Source organism: Loxodonta africana, chromosome 23, assembly GCF_030014295.1.
Source record: "Loxodonta africana isolate mLoxAfr1 chromosome 23, mLoxAfr1.hap2, whole genome shotgun sequence".
Lineage (NCBI taxonomy): Eukaryota > Metazoa > Chordata > Mammalia > Proboscidea > Elephantidae > Loxodonta > Loxodonta africana.
Genome location: NC_087364.1, coordinates 29,021,427 through 29,036,849, shown reverse-complemented (window position 1 = coordinate 29,036,849; position 15,423 = coordinate 29,021,427). Strand labels below are relative to the sequence as shown.

The 15,423-nt window shown below is 39.6% G+C and overlaps 1 protein-coding gene across 13 annotated transcripts in view; it reads left to right on the top strand.

Moving 5' to 3' along the window:
- IFT88 (intraflagellar transport 88) overlaps positions 1-15,423 on the top strand; it is a 253,201-nt gene that overhangs the window by 55,294 nt on the left and 182,484 nt on the right. For 12 of the 13 annotated variants that reach the window (XR_010319117.1, XM_064275365.1, XM_064275374.1 and 9 more), the window contains 3 exons: positions 3,878-3,982; positions 5,638-5,740; positions 6,871-6,985. Coding sequence is in view for 12 of the 13 variants with exons in the window: in XM_064275365.1 (XP_064131435.1) it covers positions 3,878-3,982; positions 5,638-5,740; positions 6,871-6,985 (323 nt within the window). In the remaining variant the exon portion in view is untranslated. The remainder of the gene's footprint in view (positions 1-3,877; positions 3,983-5,637; positions 5,741-6,870; positions 6,986-15,423) is intronic. The other variant, XM_064275367.1, reaches the window with a different exon arrangement.

Sequence of the window (15,423 nt, the reverse complement as noted above, 5' to 3'; positions counted from 1 at the left end):
TCTGATATTATTGACTTTCTAACCAGAGTACTCCCTTTAATGTTTCTTGTAGTTTTGGTTTGGTTTTTACAAATTCCCTAAACTTGGGTGTATCTGGAAGTGTCTTAATTTCACCTTCATATTTGAGAGAGAGTTTTGCTGGATATATGATTCTTGATTGGCAATATTTTTCCTTCAGTGCTTTACATAAGTCATCCCACTGCCTTCTTGCCTGTGTGATTTCTGCCGAGTAGTTTGAGTTTATTCTTACTGACTCTCCTTTGTAGGCGACTTTGTTTATCCTTAGCAGTTCTTAAAATTTTCTCTTCATCTTTGGTTTTGGTGAGTTTCATTATGTGTCTTGGTGACTTTCGTTTAAGATCTACCTTATGCGGAGCTCGATGAGCATCTTGGATAGATATCTTCTCATCTTTCATGATATCAGGGAAGTTTTCTGCCAACAAATCTTCAGTTCTGTCTGTATTTTCTGTTATCCCTCCCTGTTCTGGTACTCCAGTCACTCGTAGGTTATTTCTCTTGATAGAGTCCCACATAATTCTTAGGGATTCTTCAATTTTTTAAATTCCTTTACCTGGTTTTTCTTCAAATATATTGGTGCCAGTGCTTTATCTTCAATCTCACCAATTCTGCCTCCCACTTGCTCAGTTCTGCTCCTCTTATTTTGTATTGAGTTGTCTAATTCTGTGATTTTGTTGTTAGTCTTTGGAATTTCAGATTGCTGTCTCTGTGGATTCTTGAAGCTTATTAAATTTTTCGTTATGTTCTTGAATAACCTTTTCAATTTCTTCAGCTGCTTTATTTGTGTGTTTCTTGGCTTGTTCTGCGTATTGCCTGATCTCCTTCCTGTTGTCTTTCCTGATGTTTTGAAGATTTCTGTATATTAATCTTTTGTATTCTGTATCTGGTAATTCCAGGAAGGCACTTTCATCCACAAGATCCCCTGATTCTTTGTTTTGAGAGTTTGTTGAATAGATTTTGGTCTGCTTCTTTATGTGACTTGATATTGACTGTTGTCTCTGATCCATCTATAAGTTACTTTGTTAGTTTTATTTTTGCTTACTGTATCCTAGTTTTTTGTTTTGTTGTGTCCAAATGGGTTGCTTGAGTAAGCTAGCTTGCTAATTTTCAGCTTTTAAGTTCTATCGTCCTGTCATCAGATGGCTAGAGCTGTTACCAGGTATATGAGGCTGGAGTCCATTCACTTTTCTTGTATGGATTCAGCTCAAGTGTCCACATAGTTGTTCATCAAGTATGTGGTACAGGCTATGTCCCACACTCTTAGAGGAGCCAGGGGTATTATTGTAGGTACTGGTATCTTGTTGCAGTGGGGGGTCACACTCTGAAAAAGCAGGCAGCTGACAACCATCCCCCAAGTGTCTGTGAGAAAAGTGCATCCCTGTTCCCTAGAGCCCACAGGTCGGTGGGTTCTGCAGATGGAACAAGGGCACGCAATGCTTTTGGTTGTAAGGACTGGGAGGTACCAATTATCCTTGGACACCTGTCCGTGGGTTGCTGGGTGACCTGAGCAGAGCCACCAGTCCTTAGGACCCTGATGTGGGTGGGTGAGGACCCTGTTTAATAGGTAAAGCGGTGTGAAACATCAAACAGCCACCTTTCCACCACAGAGCTAAAACAGTTGCAGTCTGCCAACAAAGGCGTATTCTTCTGAAATAGGCCCACACTTCTCCATGCAGGGAGGAAAGGTATTCAAAGTCCAGGGACCGTTTATGCCTGGACAAGAGCTGCTTCTTTCCAGAGCTCACCTGGTTACTGGAGCTGGCAAATTATCTTTTCCGCAATTGTGAATTTATTCTTTCTCCAAGGCCAGGAGAATGGCTCAGGGTGTGCTGTAGGACGCATCTCAGGCCCAGGGAAATTGACAGGCACCGAAGCCGGCCTAGGACCTGGGGCACAGTAAAATATACACAAGTCCTTAGCTTTTGCCAAGAGCGCTGTTCTTCTCTGGTTCCGGAGGTGTGAGTAGGCTATGCGGCTGGGTGTTTTTCCCTGAGGAAACTGCGTCCGAACACTACTTCCAGCCCGCCACAGTCACTCCCAGGAATGGTGCCTGAGGTTTCCCAGTGATTCAGGTCTGGCAACTCCTCTCTGCTTCTGAACCGTCTCTCCCGCTGCTGTTCAGTGTGTTTTCTAACTTTGCCTTTGATGTTCAGGGCTCCTAGCTTGTCATAAATATAATCATTTCGCTTGTTTTTTTGGGTCTTACTCTGCGATTTCAGCCCTGCCTCTCTGTTGTTTGATTTCTTGACTGTTGCTTCCATGGGTATTGATTGTGGGTCCAGATAAAATGAAATCCTTGATGTCAGTCTTTTTTCTATGTATCATTATGTTGCTTATCGGTCCAGTTGTGAGGATTTTTGTTTTGTTTTCTTTATGTTGAGTTGTAATCCATTCTGAGGGCTGTGGTCTTTGATCTTCATCAGTAAGTGCTTGAAGTCCTCTTTGCTTTTAGCAAGGAAGGTTGTGTCATCCATATATCATGGTTGTTAATGAGGTCTTCCTCCAGTCCTAATGCTGTGTTGTTCTTTATATAGTCCAGCTTCTCAGATTATTTGCTCAACATACAGACCGAGTAAGTATGGTGAAAGGATACAACTCTAATGCACACCTTTCCTGATTTTTGAACCACGCAGTATCCCCTTGTTCTGTTCGAATGACAGCCTCTTGGTTTCTGTACAGGTTCCTCAGGAACACAATTAAGTGTTCTAGAATTCACATTCTTCACAGCGTTACCGATAATTTGTTATGACCCACAGAGTCGAGTGCCTTTGCACAGTCAGTAGAACACAGGTAAACATCTTTCTCGTATTTTCTGTTTTCAGCGGTGATCCATCTCACGTCAGCAGTGATATACGCTGTTCTACATTTTCTTCTGAACCTGGGTTGAATTTCTGGTAGTTCTCTGTCAATGTATTGCTGCAGCCACCCCTGATTTATCTTCAGCAAAATTTTACATGTGTGTGATATTAATTATATTGTGTGATAATTTCCACATTCCATTGGATCACCTTTCTCTGGAATGGGCACAAATATGGATCTCTTGTAATCGGTTGGCCAGGTAGCTGTCTTCCAAATTTCTTGTCATAGACAAGTGAGCACTTCCAGCCTTGCATCCGTTTGTTGAAATATCTCAATTGGTATTCTATTAATTCCTGAAACCTTGTTTTTTGCCAGTGCCTCCTGTGCAGCTTGGCATTCTTCCTTCAGTACCATCATATGCTACTCGATCATATGCTACTTCCTGAAATTATTGAATCTCTACAAGTTCTTTTTAGTACAGCCTCTGTGTATTCCTTACATCTTCTTTTGATGCTTCCTGTCATTCAATATTTTGCTCATAGAACCTTTCAAAATTGCAACCTGTGGCTTGAATTTTTTCTTCACTTCTTTTAGCTTGAGAAATGCTGAGCCTGTTCTTCCTTTTTGTTTTCTAACTGCAAGCCTTTGTACTTTTCATTACGTACTTCACTTTGTCTTCTGAAGTCACTCTTTGAAATAATCTGTTCAGCTCTTTGACTTCATCATTTCTTCATTCATACTCCTAGGGGTACAGTATTCCAAATAGAAGACAGATGACTTAGAGAAGTCCCCCAGGTACTTCACTTCTGGCCTCTGCTCCAGCTCTTTGCTTCAGATGGATGTTCTGTCTCACAGACGTTTTTACGATGGTCTACTCCAGTTTAAACAAATATTCCAGGTTCTTTTGTTTTTAAGGGTAGTTATGGTAAAAACATAAAGGATTAACCTGGGGAATCCAAGGATGGAAAATTAACTCAGACAAGCTGCATATAGATATTTTTAAATACATAAAATTTGATGAATGTTAAAGGGAATTTATGAAGTATAAATTTGGTTTCAGGCCTTAGAAAAGGCAAAAGATGCTGGAAGAAAAGAGAGAGTACTAGTAAGACAACGAGAACAGGTTACAGCTCCAGAAAATATCAATTTGGACTTGACTTATTCGGTAAGTGTTGAAATACCTGCTAAGTAAAATTATTTTGGCTGTGGATTTATGGATCCCCGTAGTCTTTTTACTTTTTTCATTCTCTTTTGTTTTCTTGGAAACCCTGGTGGCATAATGGTTAAGAACTATGGCTGATAACCAAAAGGTTGGCAGTTTGAATCCACCAGGTGCTCCTTGCATACCCTATGGGGAGTTCTACTCTGTCCCTTAGGGTTGTTATGAGTCAGAATCGACTCGACGGCAACATGTTTTGTTTTGAAATCTTGTTGGACTTCAGGTGCCCAGTATTAGATTAATAATAATCCTTAGTTCTTGGGACACTCTAATCTTTCATCTGTGCAGTGATCTTTTTTATCTAGTTAGTTGTATAATTTGTTGTTTTTAATAATGTCATAAGTACTTGCTAACTCAATATCCAAATAAATGCTGTGACCTTGACAATAGCCTGCATCTAATACATAGCACCCTTTTACTGACCCAGTCCCACCTCCACCAGAGGTAAACATCATCTTAAACCACGAATTTGGCATTCTCTTGCTTTCCTTATGTAGTTCTTTTTGCATCTATGTATTTTCCTAATATGTACATTTTTTATTATAGTAGTTTTTAACTTTATAAAAAGTGTATCAGGCTATTTATAATCCTGTAGACTTTATTCCATTGCTTAGATTCATCTATATTGTGTTACCGTAATTCATTCATTTGGACCAAAAATCCAGTATTCTTTTAGTTTAGTGTTTTTAATATAAATTGTTTTTTTGAAATTGAGCTCATAAGTTGGTTATATTTTTTAAAGATTGCTAGTATTTGTGATCTACCCAGTTTGGTTATTTTAATGAAGTCTTTTCAGTCTGTGATCTTCAAGAACTTCAAACTAGGCAAATAAGATAATATGAGGGTGTGAAAAAATAAAAAAAACCTAACACTTATAATTTCTAGCAAAATTTTTTTAACTCTGAGAATATACTTCCAAGATCCTTGGTATTTATAGCACTGCTTAGAAGTGTATTTTCAATGGGAAAAGTTTTCATATGCGAAATTAATTGAGAGAAAAAGCATTTGAAACTGAATAAGAACCATTTTTAAAATGTTTACCATTTATAGCTAATATTTTAAAATTCCTTGGAATATTTAGATTAGGGAATAATTTATGATAATTTTTTTACCTCTAGAAACATAATTTACTATAACTTAATGACTTAAATTATAATTTTGTATATAGAGAAATGCTATACAAATTCTTCTCTGATGTAATTTAAAGTTTATTTCTACAATGATGTTTATATTTATGAAGAGAATTTGGTGGACTATCTTGCTTATCCTTTTCATCACCAGCAGATATAACAAAAAAAATTTTTTTTTAATATAACACTACACATTTATTCTTTATAGGTCTTCTTAAGATTAATGGTTGACAAATAAGTTAGAATACTTACAAAATTAAGGTAAAATTTGGAGGACAGGTGTACCTATCTTAATGTTCTCATTCATTTGGATGCAGGCTATTTCAGTGTATGTTTCATTTTGTAATTGGTTTGGTATGTTGCTATAACCAGGTAACTTTGTTGTAGGATTTTAATATCTAGAAATATTAGAGGCAGAGGGGGCCTAAAGTAGTTATTATATGTCTTTTTTTGCACTATTTTCTTCCTTAGGTTCTTTTCAATTTGGCCAGCCAGTATTCAGCTAATGAAATGTATGCCGAAGCACTAAACACGTATCAAGTGATAGTGAAAAATAAGATGTTTAGCAATGCAGGTATGTGTATAGGATCAGATTATTCCAAAAAGTATAGTTTTTTGTAATGCTAATTTATATCTCCTCATTTTATCCTTCTTTATAATGAAATGATTTATTCTTTAACAAATTTGTATTTATGATAGGTTTGTTCTGCTTAAAGATTTTGTATATGTCAAAATACACACAAATACAAATGTAGAAATGCTGAGTTAGTAAAGATATACTGCCTAATGTAACCAGTAACCACTTGCCATCAAGTCGATTCCATCTCATGGCGACCCCATGTGTGTCAAAGTAGAACTGTGCTACATATGGTTTTCAATGGCTGATTTTACAGAAGTAGATCACTAGGCCTTTCTCCTGAGGGACCTCTTAGTGGACTCCAACCTCCAACTCTTCGGTTAGCAGCCAAGTGCATTAACTGTTTGAACTACCCAAGGGACTCCATAAAAAACCAAAACCAAACCCATTGCCCTTGAGTTAATTCTGACTCATAGTGACCCTATAGGACAAGGTAGAGCTACCCTCATAGGATTTCCAAGGAGCAGCTTGGTAAATTAGAACTGCCAACCTTTTGGTTAGCAGCCATAGTTCTTAACCACTATACCACCAGGGCTCCCAAGGAGTACATACTGCCTAATAAAACAAAAAATGTATTCTGTTATCATAAGTTGAATGAGCCATGGTAACCCCATAGAACCTGCTTTTCCTTATGTAGATTTATCCCCAAGGGACTATAGTATTTATATTGTATAATTTTTTGGTGGCAGTGTTATAGTTTATTAGAATGTCATTTCTTTAATATCATATTAAAGTGCATATGGCATTATTAAATCTAATTTTAAATGTTTTATATTTTTTAAATCCCATGTTTTTCTTAGAAGAATGCACCTCCAGTTTTATAGTGTAAATCAGTTGATTTCCAGACATATTTTCATGACCCATCTGTCTTAAATTCTACTTCCCCACAGAAGAATACTGTGCATATATGTGAAAATAGTATAACGATTTCAAAGTTAGAATTTTAGGCAGTATCTGAAACTTTGTAATTTGAGAAAGTGTTGAAGGATATGAATTAAGGTCATCTAAAATATTGTAGAAAAGTGAAAAAATAGAATATTATACATTTAATAAATTTTTTTAATTAGGAAGATTGAAAGTGAATATGGGAAATATTTATTTAAAGCAAAGAAATTACTCCAAAGCCATTAAATTCTACCGGATGGCATTAGATCAAATTCCAAGTGTCCATAAAGAAATGAGGTAAGTTTATACCAAGATAATTTTGTAAAATTTGTTTTAGTATTTTTTTTTTATCTTTTCTTTTTAGAAACACTATAACTCTCTGACCTGTTGTTAGTGGGTCAGTGTTTTGAGTTGCATCTACATAAGAGGTATCATATTTATATCTGTAGTATTTTGGTCTGTTCCCTGTGACTACTTCCACGCATTTGTATAATGACAGGTTAAGGTTAAACACATAATATGCGATTAAGTGGGAAAAAAAAAAAAAAACAACTAAGGTTATTGGCCTATATAGGGATTAACTCTGCAGGCCATTAACACCATAATACTGCTGAATAAAATCAAAATAACAATCCTCCAGAACACTTCAGACCCTAGTTTACAAGGCTAGAATGTTATGCCCTTGCTGTAGTTTAAGAGTGAAATAGTGAAAAGAAGGGATTACTTCTGAATCTCAGAAGAATAGGAGAGAAAAGGGAGAGTTGGGATATTTTCATTTTCTACAATAGCAGAAATTGTAATTTAACTATATGTTTTAGTGCTAACTAGGGAATATAGTATGTTTGGTCATATTTTTCCCCTAGTCATCTTTGCTCTTTAAAAGGTAATATATTCATAAATGCCATATGCTTTACATTATTCATGACACTTCATTATTATCAACAAAAAATTATTTTCCAGGCATGGACCAGTAATGTGAAACTGGCCTTCAAAAGTAGAGGATGCCAAGAGATGGAAGAAAGAGGAGGGCAGCTCCAGGGTGGCAGCAAAGGAGTTTATTAGGGAGACTTACATACAAGGCGAGTCCTGGGCAGCAGTAGGACCAAAGCAGATCTTTGCACTTAACAGTGGGAGGGCAGAGGTTTTATATCAGTGGTGGACAATAGTGGCTACAAGCCACAGGCTTACATAAAAATGACTCAGCAAATGACAGTGAACTAGCAGAATGCATGAGGGTGCCTATGCTCAGTGGTTCATAAAACCACTTTCTCCTCAGTTCATTCCTCGAGGCCAACTCCTACAATCTAGCACATTCCCCCACCTGTGCCGTAGTATGAGAGACCCTGTTCCCTCCCCACTGGGAACAGATACAGAAGTGGTGTTTGCCAGGTGCCATGTGGCATCCATGCATGTGCAAAAGACGGAAAGTTAATGTGTGCCCAGAACAGGGAGAAGCCTTCTCTGATAAGGAGAAGGAACTTAGAGAGTGAAGGCAGCCCAATTCCCAACCTCCTTACCAGAGAATGTTCTGGGCCCAAGGCCTTTACTTAGGCAGCCTGGATGGGAGGCATAGAGGGAGACCATTCTGCCAACAGTCAACCCGCCAACTCCCATCAGGGTGCTAGAAGAAGAACCAAAGCAGCACCAAGTTCTGGTATACACATCACCAATTTTGGATGTTGAGCTGCATGTCCATGGTTTTGTGCATAACCCTGGTGGATGTCATGTTTGTGTGTCATTTGTGGTAGCATTTAATAAGGGTTATTGATAGGACTGTCCCCAGCAGATTGAACAGGCCTGCCTGCAGGTGGCTTGGATTAAGCCACCTCAGTTGTGGCTTAAACCAAACGAACTGAATAGATCAAAGTACTGCATTTGTCCAGCCTTACATGTCTATAACATGTCCTGATTCATTTATGTAAAAACAGCATATTTCTCCCAATATGCCACATTATATGAACAGTACACATTTCAGTACAGGTAATACAAAAGCTCTTTTTTTCAGCACAGTTGAACAAGGTATTACCATTGCCAGACCAGGCTAATTCAGACTTGGTGTAGTTTTAAGTGAACGTACATTGGACCACCTGGTCATATTGGTCACATTTTGCAAGTTCTCCATATCCAGAGTAACATCAAACTCCATCTCAAAAGTACCATTCTCAGAGCCAAACCATCTAGCTCTGTGCTGTTTACATTTTTAACACAGAGAAATTTCCTTATAAAGTTGAAGCATTCCCCACAGGCAGCTTTCATACTTCAAAAGATATTCTCCAGAGACGGAGCCAAAATGGCAGAGTAGTCATATGCTTCTGGTGATCCCTCTTATAGCAAAGACCTGAAAAAACAAGTGAATCTATTATATATATGACAAGCTAGGAGCCCTGAACATCACAGGCAAAGTTGGGAAAGCAGACTAAGTGGCAGAAGAAAGGAGAGACGGTTCAGAAGCAGTGAGGAGTTGCCAGTCCTGACTTGGTGGGAACCAGCACCCCTCAGGCACAGTCCCCTGGAGCGACCATAAAGGGGCTGGCGATAACATTCAGGATGTGGTTTCCTCAGGGAGAGAGAACAAGCAACACAGAGTCTACTCACACCTCCGAAATCAGTGAAGAACAGCACTCTCAGCAAAAGTTACATGTTTGCATCTAATTTACTGCACAGATCGAATGGCAACCCTTGTGAAAGAACTCTCTCACATTTATCTGATCCCTCTGCCCTAGGCCTCAAGCTGACTTCAGTGGCTGTTGATTTCCCTGGGTGTGGGATAGCTCCTGCTGTGCATCCTGAGCCATTCTCCCAGCCTTGGAGAAGGAACAAATTAACGAATGGGGAAAAAAATAATCTGGCAACACCCCTAAGCTGGGAACTAGGGCAAAAGCAGCTCCTGTCCAGGAACAGTTGGTCCACGGACGTTGAATGCTTTTCACGCCTGCATGGACCTGCATTGGCCCATTTTAGCAGCTCAGGCCTTTGTTGGCACACTGCAACAGTGTTTGTGCCTGAGACCTAACATGAACTGTTTCAGCTGTGTGGTGGAAAGACAAGTTTTTTACGTTTGACACCTCTCTTCCTACTAAGCAGGGACCTCATCTACCCACATTACGATCCACCCACGCCACCTAGCCATCCACACCAGGGGTCCAAGGATAAGTGGTGCATCCCAGCCCTTACAGCCAAAAGCATTGGGTGCCCATGGTCCATCTGTAGAACCCACCCATCTGTGTGCTCTAGGGAAAGGGAAGTGCTTTCTTCACAGACACTCGAATGGTTGCCAGCCCACTGCTGTGCTCAGAGCGTGATCCCCTGTTGCAAGCAGATACTTATGCCAAAACTACTCACCCCTGCCCCTCTAAGACTGTAGGACAGAACTTACACCACACACTTGGTGACCGACTACCCGGACACCTGAGCTGAATCCATACGAGAAAAGTGAATGGACTCCTAGGCTCATATACCTGGTAACAGCTCTAGCTATCTGGCGCAAATAATCGAGCTCGCTCATTCAGGCAGCCTATTTCGGCATATCAGAACAAAGCAAGAAGCTACGGCACAATAAACAAACATGAAATAAATCAATAAAATAGCATAGATGGCTCGGAGACAACAGTCATTATCAAATGCCATAAAGAAGCAGGCCATGATCAGTTCAATAAGCTCCCAAAACAGAGAATCAAGGACTCTTCTGGATCAATAGATATTCCTGGAATTCCCAAAGGTAGAATACAAGAGATTAATACACAGAACTCTTCAAGAGATCAGGAAGGAGATCAGGCAAAATGCAGAAAAAGCCAAGGAACACAGAGATAAAGCAGTGGAGGAAATTAAGAAGGATATTCAAGAGCCTAATGAAAAACTTAATAGGCTGTAAGAATCCATAGAGAGACAGCAATCGGAAATTCAGAAGATTAACAATAAAATTCAGAATTAGACAACTGAATAGGAAGTTAAAGGAGCAGAATTGAGGAACCGGAAGTGAGAATTAGTGAGACTGAAGGTAAAACACTTGGCACCAATATATTCGAAGAAAAATTGGATAAAATGATGTAAAAAATGAAGAAACCCTAAGAATCATTGGGACTCTATCAAGAGAAATAACCTACAAGTGATTGGAATGCAAAAACAGGGAAGGATAACAGAAAATACAGAGAAAATTGTTTGAAGATTTGTTGGCAGAAAACTTCCCTGATACCATAAAAGATGAGAACATACCTGTCCAAGATGGTCATCAAACCCCATATAAGGTAGATCTCAAAAGACAGTCACTGAGGCATATTATAAACAAACTTGCCGAAACTAGAGTTAAAGAGAGAATTTTAAGAGCAGCTAGCGATAAATGAAAAGTTATCTAAAAGGGGATTCAATAAGAATAAGCTCAGACTACTCAGCAGAAACGATGCAGGCAAGAAGGCGATGGGATGACATAAAGCCTTGAAGGAAAAAAATTGCCAACAAAGAATCATATATACGCAAAACTGTCTCTCAAATATGAAGGCGACACTAGGACATTTCCAGATAAACAGAACTTTACAAAAACCAAACCAAAACTACAAGAAATACTAAAGGGATTTCTCTGGTTAGAAAATCACTAACATCAGATGACAACCCAAGACTAGAACACAGGACAGAGCAACTGGGTATCAACTCAGACAGAGAAATCACAAAAATACATCAAGATAAATGCTCAGAACAGGGAAACAGTGATCTCATTATGAAAAAGATAACATTAAATCGACAAAGAGGGACTAAAAAATGTAGTCATAGATATTTCATATGGAGAGGAAGTCAAGGCAATATAAAGAGATTAATGTTAGGTTTAAACATAGGAAAATACGGGTAAATATTAAGGTAATCACAAAGGAGACTAACAATCCTACACAAAAAAAATAAAATACAAGAAAAACATAAAGACTCAGCAAAAACAAAATCAACAATGAAAAAGAGGAAAAGACAATATATAAAGAAAAACTACTCAGCACAAAAAAATAACTGGAAAAAAGAAACTTTGAACAACACACAAAAAAGACATCAAAATGACAACACTAAACTCATATCTGTCCAGTTACACTGAATGTAAAATGACTAAATGCACCAATAAAGAGACAGAGTGGCAGAATGGATACAAAAAACGATCTGCCTATGTGCTGTCTGCAAGAGACAGACCTTAGACTTAAAGACACAAAGGAACTAAAAATCAAAGGATGGAGAAAAATATATCCAATAAACAACAATCAAAAAAGAATAGGTGTGGCAATATTAATTTCTGATGAAATACACTTTAAAGTTAAATCCACCACAAATGATAAGGAAAAACACTGTATAATGATAATATATACTAGGAGGATATAACCATATTAAATATTTATGCACCCAGCGACAGGGCTTCAAGATACATAAAACAAACTAACAGCATTGAAAAGCGAGATAGATGGCTCCACAAAAATAGTAGGAGACTTCAGCACACCACTTTCAGTGAAGGACTGAACATCCAGAAAGAAGCTCAGTAAAGACAAAGACGATCTAAATGCCACAGTCAACCATTTGACCTCATAGACATATACAGAACACTCCACCCAACAGCAGCCAAGTATATTTTCTTTTCCACTGCACATGAAACATTCTCTAGAATAGACCACATATTAGGTCATAAAGCAAGCCTTAGCAGAATCCAAAACATAGAAATATTATAAAGCATCTTCTCTAATCCTAAAGCCATAAAAGTAGAAATCAATAACAGGAAAAGCAGAGAAAAGAAGTCAAACACTTGGAAACTGAACAACACCTTGTTCAAAAACTACTGGGTTGTAGAAGAAATTAAGGACAGAATAAAGAAATTCATAGAATCCAATGAGAATGAAAACACTTCCTATCAGAAACATTGGGACACAGCTAAAACAGTGCTCAAGGGTCAAATTATATCAATAAATACACATGTCCAAAAAGAAGGACAGGCCAAAACCAAAGAATTATCCTTACAACTTGAACAAAGAGCAACAAAAGAAATCCTCAGGCATCAGAAAAAAGTAAATAACATAGAGCAAAATTAAATGAAACAGAAAACAGAAAAACAACTGAAAGAGTTAACAAGACCAAAAGCTGGTTCTTTGAAAGTATCAACAAAATCGATAAACCATTGACCAAACTGACAAAGCAGAAACAGGAGAGGAAGCAAATAACCTGAGTAAGAAATGAGATGGGCGATATCACAACAGTCCCAACTGAAATTAAAAGAATCATATGAGGCGGGGACCAAGATGGCTGACTAGGTAGAAGCTACCGCAGATCCCTCTTACAACAAAGACTTGGAAAAACAAATGAATTGATCACATACATGACAATCTATGAACCCTGACCATCAAACACAGAACTAAAGAGTTGACCTGAGTGACAGGGAAGCGAAAAGCCGCGCCCTGAAGCAGCGACCACTTGTGGAGCCAGCGTACCGTGCCACAGCCTTGAGCCCTCGCGGTTCCCTGGTGTCAGTGAGGTGGGGCTGATTGCGGCTTACTGAGACGGGGCAAGCACAGGACACAGCCCTAATCCCTAACCCCCTGGGGTAACCTCGGTAGAGACTCAGCCAGCACAAGCAGGCTGCGCAGTGACGCAGCTGACAAGAGAACGAGCAACCACAGAGAAGCAGTGACTGGTTTTGGAGCCCGGAGCCAGCATCCCAGTCAGAAAATCTTGGCGCCGGTTTTGCACTTAGTGCAGAGGAGCTGAGCACAGCTTCTTGAGATGGTGCAAGCATGGGATGCAGCCCTAGCTCCCTGAAGTAACCTTGGGGGAAACCCAGCCGGTGCACACAGGCTGCACAATGACACGGCTGACAGGAGGAGAAATCACTGGGAAGCAGCGAATGCTTTTGGAGCCTGGAGTGCAGCATCCCAGCCAGAAAACTTTGGCACTGGGCTTTGGACTAGGAGCATAGGAGCTGATCACGGCTTCCTGAGACGGCACAAGCACAGAACGCAGGCCTGACCCTCGGGGGCAATCTCGACCCACTGAGCGCACACAGGCTACCCACCTCTGTGGAATCTCAGATAAAACAGTCATCACCAAGCAAGATAAGTAACTTTGTATATATTGCTACTCTCTCCTATCTATCCAATCCCTCCCCTCCCTGCCCCAGGCGGCTTCATTAATATTGGAATTTCCTGGGCCAGGGAGTGGAGTGCTCTGGGGGGGGGGGGTTCCTGGAGTGCTGTGTGGGGGCCTCCTAACCCATTCTCCTGGCCTGCAAGAAGCAGCTGCTTACAACCCAGGGATGAAAAATCCTTCCCTGACTTCCCTAAACTGGAATGAAAATACAAAACCAGCTCCAGCCAAGCATATGAGATCCACAGTCTTTGCCTTTCATTCCTACAGGGAACAAGGTGGCTATTATAATGCAAAAGCAATTCTGATAGAGATCTGACTGTAATTGTTTTAGCAAAACACTGGAAAGACAAGCTTTCCAGGTCTGATATCTACCTATTAAACAGGCCTCACTGATCCACAGTGGGGAACTGAGGGCTCCAGCTCCACCCAAACCACCTAGCCACTTGCCAAAGGGGTCCGAGGGTACTGATGCCTACCAATCTTTAGAGGTAGAAACATTGTGAGCCTAAGGTACAGCTGCAGAGCCCACCCACCAAAATCTGGGAATAGAGACACACCTACCTCACTGGCACGTGGGGGAAGGCTGTCAGCATCCTGCCGTCCTTGGACTGTGACCCCCCTGCCACTATTAGAATCTCGTGCACACAACTATCACCACTACTCTTCTAAGTTAATAGGTGACACTCTACACCACACACTCAGTGACCCAAAATCAGAACACCTATTTTATTCAAGAATAGTGAATGGACTCTTAGGCTTATGCATCTGGTAACACCCCAAACCAGCTCGTAATACGACATAAGTGATGCAAAGGCTACTACAATCAAGACAGTGCAATCTAGTAGTCCATCTGGATATATTGAAACAAAACAAGATAAGACTCAGTGAGTGAATATAAAATAAATCATTAGAATATAGATGGCTTGGAGACAGCAGTCAATATCATATCACATAAAGAAGCAGACCATGATTGCTTCTACAAATCCCCAAATTAAAGAATCAAAATCTTTCCCAAATGAAGATACAATCCTGGAATTGCCAGATGCAGAATATAAAAAACTAATATACAGAATGCTTCAAGACATCAGGGATGACCTCAAAAATGAAATAAGGCAATCTACAGAAAAAGCTAAGGAACACACTGATAAAGCAGTTGAAGAAATCAAAAAGATTATTCAAGAACATAGAGGAAAAATTAACAGGAACCATTCCCGAAGACAACTCAACAGACATGAAAGGGACTGGACAGTGGGTAGGAGAGAGATGCTGATGAAGAGTGAGCTAATGATATCAGGTGGACACTTGAGACTGTGTTGGCATCTCCTGTCTGGAGAGGGGATGGGAGGATGGAGAGAGTTGGAAGCTGGCAAAATTGTCACAAAAGGAGAGACTGGAAGGGCTGACTCATTAGGGGGAGAGCAAGTGGGAGAACGGAGTAAGGTGTATATAAACATATGTGACAGTCTGACTTGATTTGTAAACGTTCACTTGAAGCTCAATAAAAGTTAATAAAAAAAAAGCATAGTGGAAAAATTTATAACCTGCAAGAATCCATAGAGCTACAGTGTTCAGAAATCCAAAAGATTAACAGTAAAATTACAGAATTAGACAACTCAATAGGAAGTAAGAGGAGCAGA